General features: G+C 48.1%; 1 protein-coding gene across 5 annotated transcripts in view; it reads left to right on the forward strand.

Moving 5' to 3' along the window:
- Nucleotides 1–1,079: 1,079 nt before the first annotated feature.
- herc1 (HECT and RLD domain containing E3 ubiquitin protein ligase family member 1) overlaps nt 1,080–20,355 on the forward strand; it is a 39,516-nt gene continuing 20,240 nt past the window's right edge. For 2 of the 5 annotated variants that reach the window (XM_035525777.2, XM_035525781.2), the window contains exons 1-35: nt 1,082–1,387; nt 4,605–5,556; nt 5,784–5,879; nt 6,014–6,208; nt 6,386–6,697; nt 8,060–8,156; nt 8,365–8,508; nt 8,703–8,975; nt 9,749–9,920; nt 11,310–11,444; nt 11,555–11,720; nt 11,905–12,030; nt 12,238–12,450; nt 12,566–12,718; nt 12,843–12,975; nt 13,116–13,307; nt 13,478–13,693; nt 13,911–14,084; nt 14,237–14,351; nt 14,445–14,565; nt 14,719–14,890; nt 15,176–15,458; nt 15,823–15,943; nt 16,061–16,109; nt 16,371–16,639; nt 16,754–16,978; nt 17,082–17,202; nt 17,304–17,541; nt 17,661–17,827; nt 18,033–18,185; nt 18,877–18,983; nt 19,095–19,205; nt 19,468–19,638; nt 19,916–20,155; nt 20,240–20,323. In XM_035525777.2, the coding sequence (XP_035381670.1) occupies nt 4,636–5,556; nt 5,784–5,879; nt 6,014–6,208; nt 6,386–6,697; nt 8,060–8,156; nt 8,365–8,508; nt 8,703–8,975; nt 9,749–9,920; nt 11,310–11,444; nt 11,555–11,720; nt 11,905–12,030; nt 12,238–12,450; nt 12,566–12,718; nt 12,843–12,975; nt 13,116–13,307; nt 13,478–13,693; nt 13,911–14,084; nt 14,237–14,351; nt 14,445–14,565; nt 14,719–14,890; nt 15,176–15,458; nt 15,823–15,943; nt 16,061–16,109; nt 16,371–16,639; nt 16,754–16,978; nt 17,082–17,202; nt 17,304–17,541; nt 17,661–17,827; nt 18,033–18,185; nt 18,877–18,983; nt 19,095–19,205; nt 19,468–19,638; nt 19,916–20,155; nt 20,240–20,323 (6,465 nt within the window). In that variant the 5' untranslated portion in view covers nt 1,082–1,387; nt 4,605–4,635. Of the gene's footprint in view, nt 1,388–4,604; nt 5,557–5,783; nt 5,880–6,013; nt 6,209–6,385; nt 6,698–8,059; nt 8,157–8,364; nt 8,509–8,702; nt 8,976–9,748; nt 9,921–11,309; nt 11,445–11,554; nt 11,721–11,904; nt 12,031–12,237; nt 12,451–12,565; nt 12,719–12,842; nt 12,976–13,115; nt 13,308–13,477; nt 13,694–13,910; nt 14,085–14,236; nt 14,352–14,444; nt 14,566–14,718; nt 14,891–15,175; nt 15,459–15,822; nt 15,944–16,060; nt 16,110–16,370; nt 16,640–16,753; nt 16,979–17,081; nt 17,203–17,303; nt 17,542–17,660; nt 17,828–18,032; nt 18,186–18,876; nt 18,984–19,094; nt 19,206–19,467; nt 19,639–19,915; nt 20,156–20,239; nt 20,324–20,355 lie in introns of all 5 variants that reach the window. The other 3 variants (XM_035525794.2, XM_035525798.2, XM_035525785.2) reach the window with 3 other exon arrangements.

Below are 20,355 nucleotides of genomic sequence, written 5' to 3' on the forward strand. Positions count from 1 at the left end.
TGTATATAAATATTTGAAATAAATATTTGAGGTTCAATTTAACTTTAATATTACACAGTAATACAGTTATTGAAGTCTTAAATATGAGCATGTGCTGGAGTTAGTTTTTCTGCAGCTACTCCATATACCACAACCAGGGGGATTTATAGTTTCTAAAGCTGCTCAACTACTTTGAGCATGAAAGGGGTGGTCAGGATCAACTTACTGTGTTGTTGGCACACCTGGGAACACTGTTACTAAGCTGGGAACGCTGTTGACATGCCTGGGAATGCTGTTACTGAGCTGGGAATGTTGTTGGCCTACCTGGGAACTCTGTTAGCACACACGGGGAAGCTGTTTTTATGAAGTGGTAAAGGTACCTGACTTATAATCGGAAGGTTGCTTGTTCAAGCCCCACCGCTGTCAAGTGGCCACTGTTGGGCCACTAAGCAAGATCCCTAACCCTCAATTGCTCAAGTTGTGCTTAGTCATAATTTTAAGTCACTTTGGATAAAAGGTCATCATAATTTTACTATGCTTGAAGAGAATTTATTTTGTCAAAAAAAAAGAAGACCTAATTAATTGTTTAACATTATTAACTTTATAAACAGCATTTGTTGGAAAAATGAGTAAAATTAATTAACATCAAAATATAATTCATTAGTTTTTTCAAGAGGCAAACCTAAAAGTAAGAGGTTGGATTCATGTATATGATATTTTTCACCAAAGGGGGGATTCATGATTTCACAAGCTGCCTCACTTCTGGATCAATGTTCCCTTTCACTGTGTTGAAACAGGAAGGGAGGATTTTATCCTGCATGATATCAGGTAACTGTAAGGACACCGACCTGCTAGTGCTTGAGTGGCGACCCACGTTACAGAGGCCCCTGGCCACACTGATCAGACCACACTGCATTAGTGTTTCTCAGTTGTTCCAAATGCACTAGTGTCCTGGAGTAGCCCAGCACTGCACTCTTTGTGTTTTTGTGTGTGTGTGTGTGTGTGTGTGTGAGAGAGAGAGAGAGACAGAGAGAGAGAGAGAGAGAGAGTGAGAGAGAGAGAGAGAGAGAGAGTTCAGAAGTTGATAAGTTCCTCTGACGCCCCTTTCTATGCCTGTATTGTAGAGATAATTCAACTCACCCAAAAAGAAAAAGTAGAAAGAAAGTATTCAGGAAACATCATTTAAACAATAGAAACCTGGTCGTGAGTTGATAGAAACCAGTAGGGACTGTGGTGAGAGCCAGTCACTGTAGGACGAAGCGACAGGCATGGAGCTCTGGCGCTCCTAACATTGGTATTATGAACTTTGACGAGAGCCTGAAGGCAGTAGCGATTGTTGTTGGGTTTTTTGCACCGGCACATTCACGTGCTGAAGCGGTAACGATGCAGATGCCGTTGATCGTTTACGGTAAGATGGTTCAATTTAAGATTTTACTGTTCACACCTAATACAGCAAGCAGGTCAAGGCCTCAGTCAGTTAAAACTGTGATGCTTTCATTATGCTTAGACAGTCGCTAGTTAAGAACGGACAATACAAATATACTGATTTAAATTAGCGAGTGAATGTTGCAAGGATTTCTCTAACTAACCTACTCTAGACTAACCTAATCCTGATTAACGTTACCTGAGGACCACATCTGAGGTGACAGGACACAGACGTTTGGCTAATGCTAATTGACACCAGCTGGCTAGATGTAGCTAACTATCTGATATAATGATATAATGACATAATGGCTAATATAACGATATGATATAATATAATGATATAATGGCTTTGTGTTGGAATGTCCAGTCAGCTGTTTGTCAGCATGGTAGATAGCCAACTAGGTTAGCTAGCCTAGCTCAGTGATTCACAAACACCGTTTCCTGATTTCATAATTATACTTAACAGCTAATTAGTTACATCAGGATTTAGTATCTGAATGTGAGGATATATATCTTAATGATATAGTAGCTCGCTTAGATAGCTGTGTAGGGTTGTTAGCCTTAGCTAGCCCAGCCGTGTTAGCTAGCTAGCTAGCCTAGCTGTGCCTATGATGGACACGTTGCTAGTTTTCCTATCACTTCACTATTCTTATAAACCAGTGTAGTTTTCCGCTGGTTTTACTTTAACAGTTTGAACAGGAACCGTTGGCTGTTTGTATTCCTTTGCTTATACGCAGTTGACGTTATCGGGCTATGGGCGCTAGCTGCTAGCTAACCAGCTGGATGACTGAGCAAACCGCAGGCGTTCACTAATATTCCTTTATATAATATTATGAACCCAGTAATCCACTGTTCATGATGTCTAATCCCGGACATCATGAAATGGAGCCACAGATACCGGCTCGTAGTGCTAACCATGTTAAAACACCATGCGAGGCTGACGTTGGCTAGTAATACTTCACTTTGCAAGCCAGCAAATGCAGGGTCTCTAGCTAAAACCCCTTGTATGAGAACTATACCGATGCTGTACCTAAAATAGATGAAGTTGTACATTAACTGGCATAACGTTGCTGGCAACAACATACTTTACACCAGACTGAAATTGCCAGTGTGATGCTGAACCACTTTCCCCAGACCTGTGCTGTCTAACCTAGGTTTGTGGTTCCTCTAGACAGATAACTGGATTCTTCTGAGTAGACTAGCCCTTGTGTCCTGGGTCTGACTGCTCTCCTCGCCCAAACGCCAAATCAAGTGTAATAAAGAATGCTTTATATAGTATTGAGGCATTGCAAAGTGTAATCCCATCCTACAGATATGTACTCATTGGTACTGTATTTAGTCTTAATTGCAAACCGTAAGATACTTTTTCTCTTGTATTAAAAAAAACAAGCTGCAAAGGTTTAATGGTGGGTGGGTCAGATTTTGAGAGCTGACATGGCTACAAATATATCCTGAAACCATGGTTTGCTACAAGGAAGTGGCACATATGCCAACCACTCATGGTCATATTACCACTCATGGTCATATTACAGTAGCATTTTTATTTCCACTTTCTATGAAATACATTTCCTTATGAAATACAGCCAGTTACTCATTCAACCAGCTTGTGCAGAAATGTCCTGTTGTTCCAAAGGCACCGCTATTGTTGAAGCACCGCTGTTTGGAACTGGCAGGTCTACCTGTCACATTCCTTTTTGCTGTGTCAGACTGGATTTAAAAAAAATGTTGCATATGCAGGTTTTGTGAAAGCTAATTTACTGAGAAAATTATTACAGTCAATTAGATATGAAAGGAAATCTAGCCTATACACTGGTTATTCAGATGCCATATCATAAGAGAGCTTTGCTCACCAACTTCCCCTGTTATTTCATCATGCATTACAATATGGGAAAAAACTAAATTGCAATTATATTGCTATATTTACTTAGTGACCAGAAGAATAGAAACCCGTTTCAGTATAAGGCTGGATCACCTTTGGCCCAGATAAAAGCTGCCAAGCTGTGCTCTGGCAACATGGTGTTTGTCTGCAGGTGGACATGTTAGTGGACCAAACACCATCCCTGACCAGCCTGTAGAGTTGTAGTGATGCATGATGTGGCCCAGTGCCCCATTACATCTACACCCCACACTGAATCTGCTGTTGTTGGGGTTCAGATGGACCATTCAGCTCCATACAGCCTTTTTCCTGTGTTATAACCTACTTCCAAATCCTTCAGCAGTTTACCAAGGGCCACCAGCGATACAACACCCCCCTGAGGTGCTCTGTATATGGGCCCGTTCATGGTGCTCTTTTGAAATTTCTGCTTTCAAAAAGCTCTGCAACATTACAGGGGCCTGGTTCCCCTTTTTCCACAAGGTGGAACCTTTTAATATGAACTGGTTAAAGTCTTGTGTGGTTAAAGCTTGGCCTTGAAGTATACTGGTTAATGGCTGGTAACTGTAAATTCTGTCCTTGATATGGAATATTTAAAGGAGCAATAAGTCATTTTTCCAGTAATGATTCTTTACCCCTTGAAGATTATACTGACCCCTAGTGGCCGCCATGTGTGGGGACCTTCTTTGTGGCGCATAAACAGGTTAATTTGAGGACTACAGAGCAATTAGATTCTTCCTCTCATGTGATCTGCACCTAATAAAAAAATCATTTTCATAAATAGTGTTTGCTACTTTTTGGTGGTAAAAATAACTTGGTGCTCCGTTAAAAACTGGTGGGATTAAACACTGGTGTCTTAAAGACTGGGCATGATATAGCGTGGTTAAAGACTGGCCTGCATTTGCCACAGATTTACATTTGTTGAATCAGGTTTGATTCATCGGAGCACCAACAAAGCACTGAGGTTGATTAGAATGCTCACATCAAACACTATAAAACTGATTGCTGATTGTTGAAAGTCTTCTGCTGTACGGTTAAGGTGCATTATACTGTTTCAGCCAAACTTTTAACTTTTTACTTTGTGAAAAGCCATTATCATTTGAATGTTTTGTTATTCCAGTTATTTCATTCTATTTGCTGTAAAATAGCACATACTTGAATCTCAGGAAGATTTTCACCAATTAAGAGCCTGCATTTTCTGGCCTAGTGACATCAAACACAGCATAGGGATGATGGGAAATGACTAATTAATTAATTAAATTGCTTATTCATGCTAGATGGTTATGGCAGGTGTGTTTTTATAATTAACGTGATGTTTGTTCACCAGGTCGAAGCACGTGTGTGTGAGAGGAGCTGTCATGGCTGCAATGATCCCACCAGTCAAGCTGAAATGGCTGGAGCACTTGAATAGCTCCTGGATCGCCGAGGACAGCGAGTCCATCTCCACCCGTGAGGGCGTAGCACTGTTGTACTCCAAGCTCCTGGCCAATAAAGAGGTGGTGGTGCTCCCCCAGCAGGTCCTGTGCCTGAAGGGTCCTCAGCTTCCAGACTTTGAGCGAGAATGTCTGTCCAGCGATGAGCAGGAGCACTACCTGGACGCACTGCTGGCCAGCCAGCTTGCCCTGGCTAAGACGGTGTGCTCCGATTCGCCCTTTGCCTCCGCCCTGCGCAAGCGCCTCCTGGTCCTGCAGAGGATCTTTTACGCACTTTCCAACAAGTACCACGACAAGGGCAAGGTGAAGGCCCAGCAGCACGCCCCTGAGAGCGCACCGGGCTCGGCTGAGCTGCAGGCAGTCAGCGAGCGGCCGCGCTCCAGCACCGACGCGCTCATCGAGATGGGAGTGCGCACGGGTCTCAGTCTGCTGTTCTCTCTGCTGCGGCAGAGCTGGACACTGCCACCCGCTGGGCCGGGCCTCAACCTCTGCAACGATGTCATCACAACTGCAATCGAGGTGGTTGGTTCCTTGCCGCCGCTCTCACTGGCCAACGAGAGCAAGATCCCCCCCATGGGTCTGGACTGTCTGGCCCAGGTCAGCACCTTCCTGAAGGGCCTGAGTGTGCGAGGCTCGGGGGCCGACGTGGTGGGCCGCAGGCTGGCGTGTGAGCTGCTGCTGGGCCTGGCTGCACAGAGGGGCTCCCTGCGATACCTGCTGGAGTGGGTGGAGATGGCGCTGGCCGCCTCCACAGGCATCATGGGCCTGGAGCCCGGCCAGAATCAGGAGGGGCTGATGGGATATGACTGCTTCATGAGCATTCTCATGCAGATGAGACGATCGCTGGTATGTAGTAGGTGATGTTTCACTCACACTCTCAGTCTGTCATGCCACACTCGGTGCTTCTTTAATACTGATTACACTCTTGTTAACTTCCTCTTACTGTGTTATTAAACTTATTCTGCCCTCAGTAGTGTTGCAGACTGGAATCCTTCCTCCTGATTTTGAGGGCAGTAGAGTATCATAACCCTGGAGATTAGGAAGTTGAGGATTTAGACTCAGTTGTGTTCCAGGGTTCGTCTGCGGACCGCAGCCAGTGGAAGGAGCCGTCACGCACCCCAGACAGCTTGTGCTCCCTGTATGAGGCGGCACTCTGCCTGTTTGAGGAGGTAAGTCCTGTCTGCTGTAGAATTAGGAGCCATCCTGTCTGCTGTAGAATTAGGAGCCGATGATTTGGTAGATGTTTACGTGTGTAATGGTCTGAATGTTTCCTGGTTTGCGATGCCCTGTGGCGGCATGGCAGGTCTGTCGTATGGCGTCTGACTACTCAAGGACGTGTGCCAGCCCAGACAGTATCCAGGCAGGGGAGGCGGCCATGGTGTCTGAGATGTGTGAGGTGTATGTGTGGGGCAGTAACAGCAGTCACCAGCTGGTGGAGGGCACGCAGGAAAAGATCCTCCAACCCAAACTGGCGCCCAGCTTCAGTGATGCACAAACGGTGAGAAACACTCAGACGTGTTGGGGCACGTGTCCACTGCACGGCAGCAAACATTTGCTTTTGAAATCTGAAGTGCGTGAACTGAAATATGTGCCTGGGATGGAAAACTAAAAGTAAAATTTTGTAGTTTTAAGTTGATCAAACTGGTGTTTTGTGCTGTGTTGATTGTAATCTCAGATTGAGGCTGGCCAGTATTGCACGTTTGTGATCTCTCCTGATGGATCCGTGCGGGCTTGTGGGAAGGGCAGCTATGGTCGCCTGGGCCTGGGGGACTCCAACAACCAGTCCACTCTTAAGAAGCTGACCTTTGAACCTCACCGTGCTATTAAGAAGGTTTCATCATCCAAGGGCTCTGACGGTCACACGCTGGCGTTCACCAGTGAGGGGGAGGTGTTCAGCTGGGGGGATGGAGACTATGGCAAGCTCGGACACGGGAACAGCTCCACTCAGAAATATCCCAAACTCATCCTGGGCCCCCTGCAAGGAAAGGTACTGAACAGCAAATCACATATTTTTGTATATGTTCCCACCTTTAGTGGTGCCATGTTGGTGTAATTTGTTGCGTGAGTAGAGTGTAGTGTATTATCCGTCACATGCAGGATAACTAAACATGTACAGCATGTTTCATCTTTTGGATTACAGCACACTGAATATGAAATAATGACTGAAATTGTAATGCAGACTGTAAGAAAAAGGAAGTCTCTCCAAACTTGAATCAAAATGGATGATCTTTATTCCAGTAAGCAGCAGCAAAGTACAATAAGGTAGTACAGGTTCAGTGGAGCTAGACTGAACACCTACTAATCATAAATGCAACATATTTTCATTTGAAAATCCCACCTGTCTTAAGTTTTTTTCTGTTAAGGCTGTGGCATCAGTTGTGTATGATCAGTGTTGGTATAAAAATACCGCCCCAGTTTGCTCTACCAGGGTGCACTGGAAATGGAGTTCTGACACCTTCATGTCTAGTCCAGTTCCTTTAGCCTGTGGTGGTTGTTGATCTTCTAGCTGCTCAGCAGTAGCTGTCGCTGTCTTTTCTGGTTTGCTTTTTTTATATGCTAACATGTCCCATGGTGTCCCCAGTTCTGTGGTTTGGTAATGATGCTGTGTAGTGCAGCGAGGTAAGACCTTTGGGTCTCTGCTATAATATATCACAACACTGTCCGCTTTAATCTGAGAAATTGAAGACGTTGTGTGTGTATAGGGGTCAGAGTCTTTCATCGCTATTCTCCTCCACTGTGGGGTCTGTGTGTAGTCAACACACAGTGAGCAGCTGAGCTGTCTGGAGAGGTGGGCCTTATCATGGGGGTCTCTGTGGCTAGGACACAGCCAATCAGGAGGCTGGAATAACTTTAAAAACAAAAGTTTTTACAAAGTTATTACATTGTTAACACCATGAATGCACTAATGAGTTTAGCAATAGCAAACAACCTCACCGACCGTTCAAAAGCACAATAAGTGAATCAGACCATGGAACAGCACTTCAAGTGAATCAGACCATGGAAGAGCAGTGTAAGTGAAGAAAATCAGGTTTGTTGTTGAAAGATTTTTGTGATAAACTTTCATAAATTTCCTGTTGTCTGCTATCTGATGTTATTTAACCACTAACTAATCAGACTCAAAGCGGGTCATTACTGATTATTTTATTGCTGACTAACTGTGTGTATTCAGTGTAGTTTAATCCACTGTATATGAGCCATTTTCACCTGAGCTGAGGTGTGAATTATCCAGTCTTTTTGTTGTGCATGAATAAGTGATGTGATGAAGCCAGTGAATCCCAGTCATGATGGACCTCATGACTCGGTGTGTGTGTGTGTGTGTGTGTGTGTGTGTGTGTGTGTGTGTGTATAGGTGGTGGTATGTGTTTCAGCAGGCTACCGTCACAGTGCAGCTGTTACTGAGGATGGAGAGCTGTACACATGGGGAGAAGGTGACTTTGGAAGACTAGGTACACTTCCAGCTTTTATCATGTATATATTTATATATCTGTAACTCATTTCTCCTTTAGAGTCAATATTCCGTGAAGTTTATTTTTTGAAGCATTATTTTAGTTTACCGTGACGCTGTTGAATGAATTTGTAGCATTTGTTTGCATTGACTGCGTATGTGCGTGTGTGCGTGTGTGCGTGTGTGTGTGTGTGTGTGTGTGTGTTCAGGCCATGGTGACAGTAACAGTAGGAACATTCCCACCCTGGTGAAGGATATCAGTAATGTGGGAGAGGTGTCCTGTGGGAGCTCCCACACCACTGCGCTGTCCAAGGATGGACGCACAGTTTGGTCCTTTGGAGGTGGAGACAATGGTGAGTCCACATTCTGCTACGTCTGCTGAGGTTCTGTCCCAAAGACCCGCCTCACTCAGAATGCTGCTTCGATTTGAGATTTGGACTTTAGAATTGATTTTCCCATGTGTAGGAACAGATGTTCTGTAAATGTCATTATTGTATTAAATGTGTTATTAAACTGTTATCACTGGTGTGTGTGTCTGGTTCTCCAGGTAAGCTTGGTCATGGTGATACTAATCGTGTGTACAAGCCCAAGGTGGTGGAGGCACTGCAAGGCATGTTCATTCGCAAGGTGTGTGCTGGCAGCCAGTCGTCCCTGGCACTCACCTCCACGGGGCAGGTGTTCTCCTGGGGCTGTGGAGCATGTCTGGGCTGCGGCTCGGCGGAGGCCACAGCCCTGAGGCCCAAGCTGATCGAAGAACTGGCCACCACTCGCGTTGTGGACATCTCGATAGGAGACAGCCATTGTCTTGCTCTGTCACATGGTAATACTGCACCCTGTCTCTCCTGACAGTTCTGACTGTAATTATAACAACCTCTTCTCAAACTATTTAAAAGTTCTATGGATTTTAAAAGCACTATCTATTTTAAACCACTGTCAGGGTTGGTTTATGGTTGGTTAAAGCATTGCAGGCAGGAGGGTGGAGCTGTAGAATGGGGAGGGTGGAGCTGTAAATTTTACATTTACAGCAATTATCTGACACTTTTAACCAAAGTGACTTACAGTTATGACTGAGTACAACTAGAGTAATTGAGGGTTAAGGTTCTTGCCCAGGGGCCCGACAGTGGTGAGGCTTGAACCAGCAACCTTCCGATTACAAGTCAAGTACCTTAACAACCACTGAGACACCACTGCCCTGCTGTAGAATGGGGAGGGTAGAGCTGTAGAATGTGTTGTCTCCCATGGAAAACGCAAGAGAGAGCTTCAGAAAGCCAGCAGAGCACACATGCGGGCGGGTGGAACACACATAACTGCGGGCAGGCGGAGCACACGTGACCGCAGGTGGGCGGAGCACATGTGGCTGCACAGATACAGCTTTTACAGCTCAAATGCTGTGCTTAGCAGAATGTTGCCATAACAGGCCATTTTGTCAGGGCACATAATATTATATTGTTTGTTTATTTGTTTGTTTTTAATCCATCAAGCTCCTGTCAAATTATAATGTTTTTGCCTTGTAGGCTTCACGCTTAACTCTAAACTGCTTTGATAGATGAAACTGACCTAAATATGTTATTTTTTGATTGGTGTGTTTTTCAGACAATGAAGTTTATGCATGGGGTAATAACTCCATGGGCCAGTGTGGTCAGGGCAACTCTACTGGTCCCATTACCAAACCCAAGAAGGTGATTGGCTTAGATGGAGTTGCCATTCAGCAGATATCTGCAGGGACCTCCCACAGCCTAGCCTGGACTGCCCTCCCTAGAGACAGGTTGGCACCAAACTAACTAATCTGGCAACCCAGCCTGCACAGATGATAACTATTCAGTAGGGTTGACACATTGTGGTATTTACCGTGCGTTTTGTGTGTATCTGTACCTGTGTGGGTGTGTGTACCTGTGTGGGGGTGTGTGGGTGTGTGTTTCTGTACCTGTGGGTGTGTGTTTCTGTACCTGTGTGTGTGTATGTGTTTCTGTACCTGTGTGTGTGTATGTGTTTCTGTACCTGTGTGTGTGTATGTGTTTCTGTACCTGTGTGTGTGTATGTGTTTCTGTACCTGTGTGTGTGTATGTGTTTCTGTACCTGTGTGTGTGTGTGTGTGTGTGTGTGTGTGTGTGTGTTTCTGTACCTGTGTGTGTGTGTGTGTGTGTGTGTGTGTGTGTGTGTGTGTGTTTCTGTGCCTGTGTGTGTGTGTGTGTGTGTGTGTTTCTGTACCTGTGTGTGTGTGTGTGTGTGTGTGTGTGTGTTTCTGTACCTGTGTGTGTGTGTGTGTGTGTTTCTGTACCTGTGTGTGTGTGTGTGTGTGTGTGTGTGTTTCTGTACCTGTGTGTGTGTGTGTGTGTGTGTTTCTGTACCTGTGTGTGTGTGTGTGTGTGTGTTTCTGTACCTGTGTGTGTGTGTGTGTGTGTGTGTGTGTGTGTGTTTCTGTACCTGTGTGTGTGTGTGTGTGTGTGTGTTTCTGTACCTGTGTGTGTGTGTGTGTGTGTGTGTTTCTGTACCTGTGTGTGTGTGTGTGTGTGTGTGTTTCTGTACGTGTGTGTGTTTCTGTACCTGTGTGTGTTTCTGTACCTGTGTGTGTTTCTGTACCTGTGTGTGTGTGTGTGTTTCTGTACCTGTGTGTGTGTGTGTGTGTGTTTCTGTACCTGTGTGTGTTTCTGTACCTGTGTGTGTGTGTGTTTCTGTACCTGTGTGTGTGTGTGTGTGTTTCTGTACCTGTGTGTGTGTGTGTGTTTCTGTACCTGTGTGTGTGTGTGTGTGTGTGTGTGTGTGTGTGTGTGTGTGTGTGTGTGTGTGTGTGTGTTTCTGTACCTGTGTGTGTGTGTGTGTGTGTGTGTGTGTTTCTGTACCTGTGTGTGTGTGTGTGTGTGTGTGTGTGTGTGTGTTTCTGTACCTGTGTGTGTGTGTGTTTCTGTACCTGTGTGTGTGTGTGTTTCTGTACCTGTGTGTGTGTGTGTTTCTGTACCTGTGTGTGTGTGTGTTTCTGTACCTGTGTGTGTGTGTGTTTCTGTACCTGTGTGTGTGTGTGTTTCTGTACCTGTGTGTGTGTGTGTGTGTTTCTGTACCTGTGTGTGTGTGTGTGTTTCTGTACCTGTGTGTGTGTGTGTGTGTGTGTGTACGTGTACGTGTATGTATTTGTACCTGTGTGTGCACATGTATGCAGACAGGTGGTGGCGTGGCACAGGCCATACTGTGTGGATCTGGAGGAGAGCACGTTTTCCCACCTGCGCTCCTTTCTGGAACGTTACTGCGACGGCATCAACAGTGACGAGCCACCGCCACCTTTCCCCTCTTCCAAGTACATGGCAGAACCACCTCACCTCACCACACCCCACCACACTCCACTACACCACAACTCACCTCTGAGATTTGTTTTTTGTTATGTCATATATGTTTGCTGTTCCACAGAGAACATCATCATTTCCTGAAGTTGTGCCTGAGGCTGCTGTCCAATCACCTGGCTTTGGCCCTGGCAGGAGGCGTGGCCACCAGTATCCTAGGGCGACAGGCTAGACCTCTCCGCAACTTGCTGTTTAGGTTGATGGATGCTTCAGTTCCTGATGACATTCAGGAGGTACGAGGCAGTGTGTGTTTGCTATGGTGTGTTTTTGAGGTAGTGTGCTTCTGTTTTTCCTGTGCTTGCTGTGGTGTGTTTGCCGTTTAGTTCTGAGTTTTGTGTGTGTGTGTGTGTGTGTGTGTGTGTGTGTGTGTGTGTGTGTGTGTGTGTGTGTGTGTGTGTGTACGTGTGTTTTTTCAAGGCTGTCATCGAGACTCTGTCAGTAGGAGCCACAATGCTGTTGCCTCCACTGAGGGAGAGAATGGAGCTGCTGCACTCACTGCTGCCCCAAGGGCCAGACCGCTGGGAGAGCCTCTCCAAGGGACAGGTGTGTGTGTGTGTGTGTGTGTGTGTGTGTGTGTGTGTGTGTGTGTGTGTGTGTGTGTGTGTGTGTGTGTGTGTGTGTGTGTGTGTGTGTGTGTGTGTGTGCGCGTGCCTTTGAGCTCTGTATAAGAGCAGGTTCTCTATGTGTAGATAGTAGAGTGTTCAGCTCCTCTGTCAAATTGTGTTATCAGCATGTTTGCGTGTGTTTCAGAGGATGCAGTTGGACATCATTTTAACTAGCCTCCAGGATCACACACATGTAGCATCTTTGCTGGGATACAGTTCTCCTCCAGACGCAGCTGAGCCCCTCTCCATGCCTTCAGACTCCACACACAGTCCTGGCACCCATGCACACACACACCCTGACACACACCTGGCAGAGGTCCTCATGAAGACTCTCCTCAGGAACCTCGGCTTCTACACGGTTAGTGTGGAGCACCACCAACCCTGCAACACACTTCATTAGAACCAGTGAAACCTCTTTAGTGCGTTGAACTAAGTAGAGCGCCCATGTATGTATGTGCATGTGTGTGGAACAGGACCAGGCATTTGGTGAGCTGGAGAAGAACAGTGATAAACATCTCCAGGGAACGTCTTCCTCAGACAGCAGCCAACCTGCTCACCTACATGAACTGCTCTGCTCTCTCCACAAACAGCTGCTGGCCTACTGCCACATGAATGCTGTCACAGAGGTACCACCTCTGACCTCACATACCTGCAAAGTCAATGTTTCTGTTCAAGAAAAGGAAGCATGATCCATAGTTTGACCTTGTGAGACACTGAATTGTATTGTGCATGTGTGTGCGTGTGTGTTAGAGCTCCAGCAGTCTGGCTCTCCTCCATAAACACCTCCAGCTGTTACTGCCTCATGCCACAGACATCTTCACCCGCTCAGCCCTACTCCTGAGGGAGAGCTCTGGAAATGGCACCGTGTGCAGCAAACTACGAGGTACGTATACACACACACACACACACACACATACACACACGATGGTATTTGGCAATGGACAAACAAATGGATATTTTCATTTCTGCGTGTGTGTGTGTGTGTGTGTGTGTGTGTGTGTGTGTTTGTGTGTGTGTGTGTAGACGTGATCTATGTGTCTGCTGCAGGTAGCATGCTGTGTCAGATGGTGACATCGGTGCTGCTGCTGCCTGTGTGGTCTGCACGTCCCGTCCTCCCCTTCCTGCTGGACCTGCTACCGCCGTTAGACCTGCTGAACCGACTGCTGCCCGCAGCCTCGCCGTCAGAGGACCAGGAGCTACAGTGGCCCTTACACGGTCAGCCTCACCTCACACACTTACCTCTCACACACACTCTCACATCAGCACAGACATATCACACTCAGGGGGCAATTATCTCATTTGATCTTTGCTGATTGATATTGGTGCAATGTTCAGGTGTGATCAGTCTGATGAGTGTGTGTGTGTGTGTGTGTGTGTGTGTGTAGGGACACAGGAGTTGGTGGAACCTGTATGTGTGTCTAGCCCAGCCCACTGCTGGGTGTGGCTGGTGGATCTGGAGCGCACAGTGGCTCTGTTGATTGGCCGTTGCCTAGGTGGCATGCTACAGGGCCCCGCCCCCTCTCTGGAGGAGCAACACACTGCATACTGGCTCAAAACTCCGCTGTTCAGTAACGGCTTGGAGACAGACATACCACAGCTAGGTACACACAAATACACACACACACACACGTATATAGATGCATATACACAATCATCTACATACACACACACACTCACATAAACACACACGGGTATATGCACACATAGTTATATAGACCAAATACATGAACAAATACATGAACATTTTAAACACAACTGCTATTTGTTAATCTGAAGGCGGTGTATGCACACACGTGTGTGTTTGTACGCATGTTGCAGACGCCTCCGTTAGCGCTCTGTTGGAGGTGGCGCTGTGTGGGGATGAGGAACAGAAGCCTTTTGACTGTGTGCTGCGTGCTGACATGAGTGTGTTAGTGGACCTGGCACTGGGAACCACCAAGGAGCCCACACACAGTCTGTGGACCAACATGCAGGACTACGCCCTCAGCAAGGGTACACACACACACACACACACACACAGTCTGTGGACCAACATGCAGGACTACACCCTCAGCAATGGGTACACACACACGCGCACACACATGCACACACTACTCTTAAAACCAGTTCATCAGCAGTAATGGCTGTATTGGTGTGTGTTTCAGACTGGGACAGCGCATCTCTGGGTAACGAGGCTCTGCTGGACGCAGTCTCACGCTTCACTCTGGCAGCTCTGCTAAAGCACACAGGCCTGATCGACCAGGCGTGCGGAGAGGGCAGGTAACACACACACACACACACACACACACAGACACACACACACTCTCTCACTCACACACACCCCTCATCCTCCCTCTTGGTCTGTGCTGTCAGGTATCAACCCTGTAAGCTGCTGGCTGAACTCTACCGCGGCGTCTACAAGGTGCGCAGTCGCTTATTGGCCTGCAGGAACATGGACCTGATCCAGACACGCTCGTCCTCAAGAGAGCGCAGGGTAAACGCGCGCACACACACGCACACAAACACACGTACACCCATACGCGCACGCACACATGTTGGACAGTTGTGTATAGAGGTATTTGAGATGCAGGAAATGTGTGTGTGTGTGTGTGTGTGTGTGTGTGTGTGTGTGTGTGTGTGTGTGTAGATCTCTGATAACATAGAGTCCCTGGACCTGGACCCACAGGAGCACTCCTTCACCCGCACCATCGATGAGGAGGCGGAGCTGGAGGAGCGGGCTGAGCGAGAGCGGGAGCGTGAAGAGGTCCACCAGGAGCACGACGATGAGGAGAGGACGCATGAGGTCATGACTGCAGGAAGTGAGTGTGTGTATGTGCACACACACACACAGTGTGTTTTAATGCTATGCAGTGTTGGCTGGATCTTTGCCTGCATGACACAACAGCCTCCCAGACGTGCACCCCCCCCCCCCCCCGTACTGGTTCTGACTCATCTGCTAGTGTCGTACAGGTTTGTAATGAGGAGAGGTGACTGTGCTGAGGTGCTGGGGTGTGTGTCGCAACTGTGCTGAGGCGCTGGGGTGTGTGTCGCGACTGTGCTTCTCTAACCCTGCTGCTCTCTGTGCTGTGTCTTGGCGGGCGCAGAAATCTTTCAATGTTTCCTCTCAGCGCGGGAGGTGGTGCGGGGACGTGAGCGGGACCGGCCCGGCAGCACCAGCGTCCAGGACGAGACCGCACAGCTGGGCCAAGACCACCAGAGCAGCACAGTCCAGCACGATGGTCAGGATCTCTACACCGCCGCCTGCAACAGCACCATCCACCGCTGCGCCTTGCTCTTATTGGCCGTCAACCCGCCACTCACACCGCACACCAATCAGCAACCTCCCTTAGCCAGTGCCATACAGGAGGGAGGCGGGTTTATGACGAGGTGAGTGTCCCCAAGGGGACTTAGGAGACTCTGTCTCTACACGGCAGGTTCCTGCTGTGGGACTTGTCCACATCTTCACATGCATGCTTCATGGACACCGCCTCAGGTGCCTCACACTTACAGCCTATATGTTTTGTGGCCTGATCTAAATCAGATTTAGAAGTTTGAGTGTTTAGCAGCGTTGGATTAGTGTTTTAATCATCCTAAAGCATGCAGCCATCAGTCAGATTAATCAGTTTGTTTCAGTGTTGTTTTATAACTGTATATTGTAACTGTATTACAGGTAATAAAATGTTATGACCTAAGATGACCTGAGATGTTCTTAGGCCTCATTAACAGTGCATGTGTGTGTGCCTGTGTGTAGGAGTGAGAGTTTATCAGCTGAGAGCCGTTCCATACAGGCCAGTCCTAGTTACAGACTCACTAAATCACGCAGTGAGTCTGATCTATCACAGCCTGAATCTGATGAGGAGGGATACTCACTGGTGAGGAACCACCCCCCTCCCCACAGTATACACACACACACACACGTACTGTCTGTACTTGTTCTGTTATACAGGTATGCATGCTAGTTTGAACAAGGCTTGTGTAACTTGTTTCAGAGCGGCAGGAGAAATGTTGACCTGGATTTGATGTGCACATACAAGCGAGGTTGGTACTCCTGCCCTATGACCTGTGACTCCTGCCCTGTGACCCTGTAGCTGCGTCTCACATTAACCAGTTTGGTAGTACCGAGCTTTTCTGGTGAAGGAACTCCGCCTGTCAGAATTTCTCCATTATTAGAGTCGAGTTGTCTTTGTCCCGTTAGTGCAGCCCTGTTGCCCTGTTCTGTCCTACATTCCCCACCATCAGTGTGTGTGATGCAGCTGATACAGAGGTCCATGGTACACCGATGCCTGTCTGCACTTACAGGTCTACTGCACGGCCCCCCAGATTCGTCGGCCGACCAGTTCGGGGTCCGCTGGGGTCAAGAGTGTCTTTACAGCTCTCCACCGTCCTACGAGGGGTCGGACCTGGACCTGAGCCGAGCGCTGCGGGTCCACGCCCTCATCGACAACATCGTGGCCTTCATCAGCGGAGACGTGGCCAGCGCACCTGCCTTCAAGGAGCCTGAGGAGAACATGTCCACCAGCCCACAGGCCATCACCACGGCCATGGAGCAGCAGCAGAGCAGAGCCGAGGTGTGGACTTCACCTACATGACACCATCGTACAGGGAGTCTGAACCCACAGGGGAATATCTTCAGTGTCTGATCTCACAGTTGTGGCTGTCCATGTGTTCCTGTGTGTGTTTAGCTGCGGCTGGAGGCCCTTCATCAGATTGTGGTGTTGATCTCTGGGATGGAGGAGAAAAGTAGTCAGGCTGGAGCAGGGGGCGTGGCTGGACACACTAGCCCTGCCTTCCACTCTGCCTCTCTGCTGACATCAGTCAGACTGCAGTTCCTGGCCGGGTGTTTCGGACTGGGTGCCGTTAGCAGTGGAGGGCTTAAAGGAGAAAGTGTGCAGCTGCACCACTACCAGGTAAATGTCATCGTCTTCATCATCATCATCACCACCACTACATTTACAATCATCATCTTCATGTCCAGGGGGCGGGGGGCTATGTGTACTCTGTCTCCTGCAGGATGGTGTCCGAGCTGCAAAAAATACTTTACAGATGGACATTCAGACTGCCGTGCACAAAATCTACCAGCAGCTGTCAGTTACACTGGAAAGAGCCCTGCAGGCCAACAAGCATCACCTAGGTAACATCCACACACACCCCTTACATGAATTACTCCTGATGAAGGAAGCTTTCTTTCCATCAGTATATGTGTGTGTGTGTGTGTGTGTGTTCTGTGCACAGAGGCTCAGCAGAGGCTGCTCTTGGTGACAGTCTTTGCCCTCAGCGTGCGCTACCAGCCGGTGGACGTGTCCCTAGCCATCTCCACTGGCCTGCTGGATGTTCTGTCCCAGCTGTGCGGCAGGGAGACGCTCCTGGGTCAGACCCTGCAGCTGCTGCACAAGCCATCTGGCTCCCAGCTCAGCATGGCTCTGAAAGTGGCCAGCACCAGACTGCTGCAGATCCTGGCCATCAGTACTGGGTGGGGGCCTCAAACTTACAAACTATTAAACCAGACTAAAACAATCTCCAGAGCTCGCTCACACACACACACACACACACACACACACACATTAACCCTGACCGTGTTGTTGTTTTCAGGACGTACGCAGACAGGTTAAGTCCTAAGGTAGTCCAGGCCCTCCTGGACCTGCTGTGTAGTCAGTTAAAGACTCTCCTGTGGCAGACGGCGGCCAGCGTGACGGGTCCAAGCGCAGAGCACCAGGACAAGGCAGATGACTGCGCAGATGCACACAAAGACTTCAGGGGTAACTCACTCGCTGCTCACCACTGTTATGCTCGGTACCTGCATAGTATGTGTGTATAGTGTGTGAGGCACCGTGTTCTCATAGCTGAGCTGTACCTGGTGTAGTGTGTGTGTGTGCGCGTGTGTGTAGTGTAGTGTTGCGTAAACAGCACACGGCTAAGCTGCACCTGGTTTAGTGTGTGTGTGTGTGTGTGTGTGTGGTGTAGTGTTACGTAAACAGCACACAGCTGAGCTGCACCTTGGCGACTTCCTGGTGTTCCTGCGCAGAGTTGTGTCCTCTAAATCCATCCAGTCTAAGATGGCGTCGCCCAAATGGACTGAAGTGTTGCTCAACATTGCAGCTCAGAAATGCTGCTCAGGTAACCACGCCCACCCACACCCTGCCCAGGTAACCATGCCCACCCAGTATGTGGGGGCGGGACAGAGACGGTGTTGCTGTTGGGTTCTGTACCATATTTTCATCAGTGTCTTACAACAGGAGGGACAGTTGTTACTTACAATATATGACACCACACGCATACACGGGTACAGCACACATACACATATCAGAGGTATAACACTGCACTTTAACCAAGGTGACACAACCTCCTACATATGTTCTGTGTGCATGTACATATCTGACCTTCATTAAGTATCAGAACTGACTGAGGTGAATTCTTAAGTCTGTCTAGTCTCGACCTCTGCACTCCACCATTACACTCGTAACTATAACTTTGTGGCTTGGCCGACTGTTCTTCAAACAGACAGGTTTACGGCCCCTATACAATGTTGTTGTAAAACTGTAAGGCATCATACTGTGTAATACAGATATTTAAAACAGCAGTAACATCCCATTATTAGCTCCAGAAGGTATCACCTTATGAAAAAAGAGACTGCACATGGTCAGTGTGGTTAATCCAGGACAGATCCAGGTATGAGATGTGTAAGACATAACCTGCTGGATTTGCACACTGGACTGTAGCCTATTCTTAAGGACCTTTTAGTGCTGAATGTGGCCATCTAGCTTCAGAGCAGGTGTATGCAGGTACAGTGCAGGTGTGTGTGTTTCAGGTGTTCCCCTGGTGGGTAATCTGAGGACACGTCTGCTTGCTCTGCATGTCCTGGAGGCAGTGCTTCCTGCCTGCGAGAACAGCGTTGAGGATCATCAGATGACCCAGGTTACACACACACACACACACACACACACACACACACACACACACACACACGTAGTAGTTGAACCTATGTAGTTGTGATGGTACGTTACATGCTCAGTCTTTCCTGGTTAGGTGGTGGAGCGGCTGTTCTCTCTGCTGTCAGACTGCATGTGGGAGGCACCTATATCTCAGGCCAAACACACCCTCCACCTTCAGGAGCACGAGCAGGAGCTCAGACTCCAGGTAAGCAGCACACACGCTGAGCCCAACTCGTTCCTACCACCCTGGGTGTGGTGTCCGTGTTCACGATACATCAATCATCTGTTGATCTGCGATCTGCTCCATCTGTTCTCGCAGTATAAACATGGCCATAACACATGAACACTGAAAGTGTAAAGACTGCAGTGGCTTTGGTAACATAATCATTAAACCATCACTCTGTAACTCTGTGTGTGTGTGTGTGTGTGTGTGTGTGTGTGTGTGTGTGTGTGTGTGTACACCACAGGGAGAGGTTGAAGAGGAAGAGGAGAACTTGCCCATTCAGGAAGTGATCTTTGACCCAGAGAAGGCTCAGTGCTGTGTGGTGGAGAGTGGCCAGGTCCTGACCCATGGCACTGGGGGCAAAGGTTACGGCCTTGCTGCCACGGGTATTTCCTCCGGCTGCTACCAGTGGAAGGTACTGCGCACACACACACTGCTTAAAACATGTAAACACACACACATACACACACCCCTGTAAATGTATGCACACACACAAAGGGGCACACCTCTATAAACGCGTGCACACACACACCTCTATAAACGTATCCATGCGCACAATCATTATCGCACGTGCATACATATATAAATGTGCGCACAGGTTCACACTGACCATATATCCAGCTTCTGTTTATATTCAGTATACCTTGGTGTGTGTGTGTGTGTGTGTGTGTGTGTGTGCCATCCTGTGTCAGTTCTACATAGTGAAGGAGAATCGAGGGAACGAGGGGACGTGTGTGGGTGTGTCTCGCTGGCCTGTGCATGACTTCAACCACCGCACCACGGCTGACATGTGGCTGTACCGTGCCTACAGTGGGAACCTGTACCACAGTGGAGAGCAGCCACTCACACTGGCCAGCTACACACAGGGAGACCACATCACCTGCGTGCTGGACATGGAGGCGCGCACCGTGTCCTTTGGCAAAAACGGAGAGGTGAGCCACGCGTGTACACACACACACACACACACACACACACACAGTCTAGGGAGTACCTCTGTGTATTGCTCTGTGTTGCAGGAACCCAAACTGGCCTTTGAAGATGTGGACGCGACTGAGCTGTTCCCCTGTGTGATGTTCTACAGCAGTAACCCTGGAGAGAAGGTGAGAACAGCTACCCACAATGCACTGTGCTG

Source organism: Electrophorus electricus, chromosome 3 (assembly GCF_041902795.1).
Source record: "Electrophorus electricus isolate QZ-2024a chromosome 3, ASM4190279v1, whole genome shotgun sequence".
In the NCBI taxonomy this organism is placed as follows: Eukaryota; Metazoa; Chordata; class Actinopteri; order Gymnotiformes; family Gymnotidae; genus Electrophorus; species Electrophorus electricus.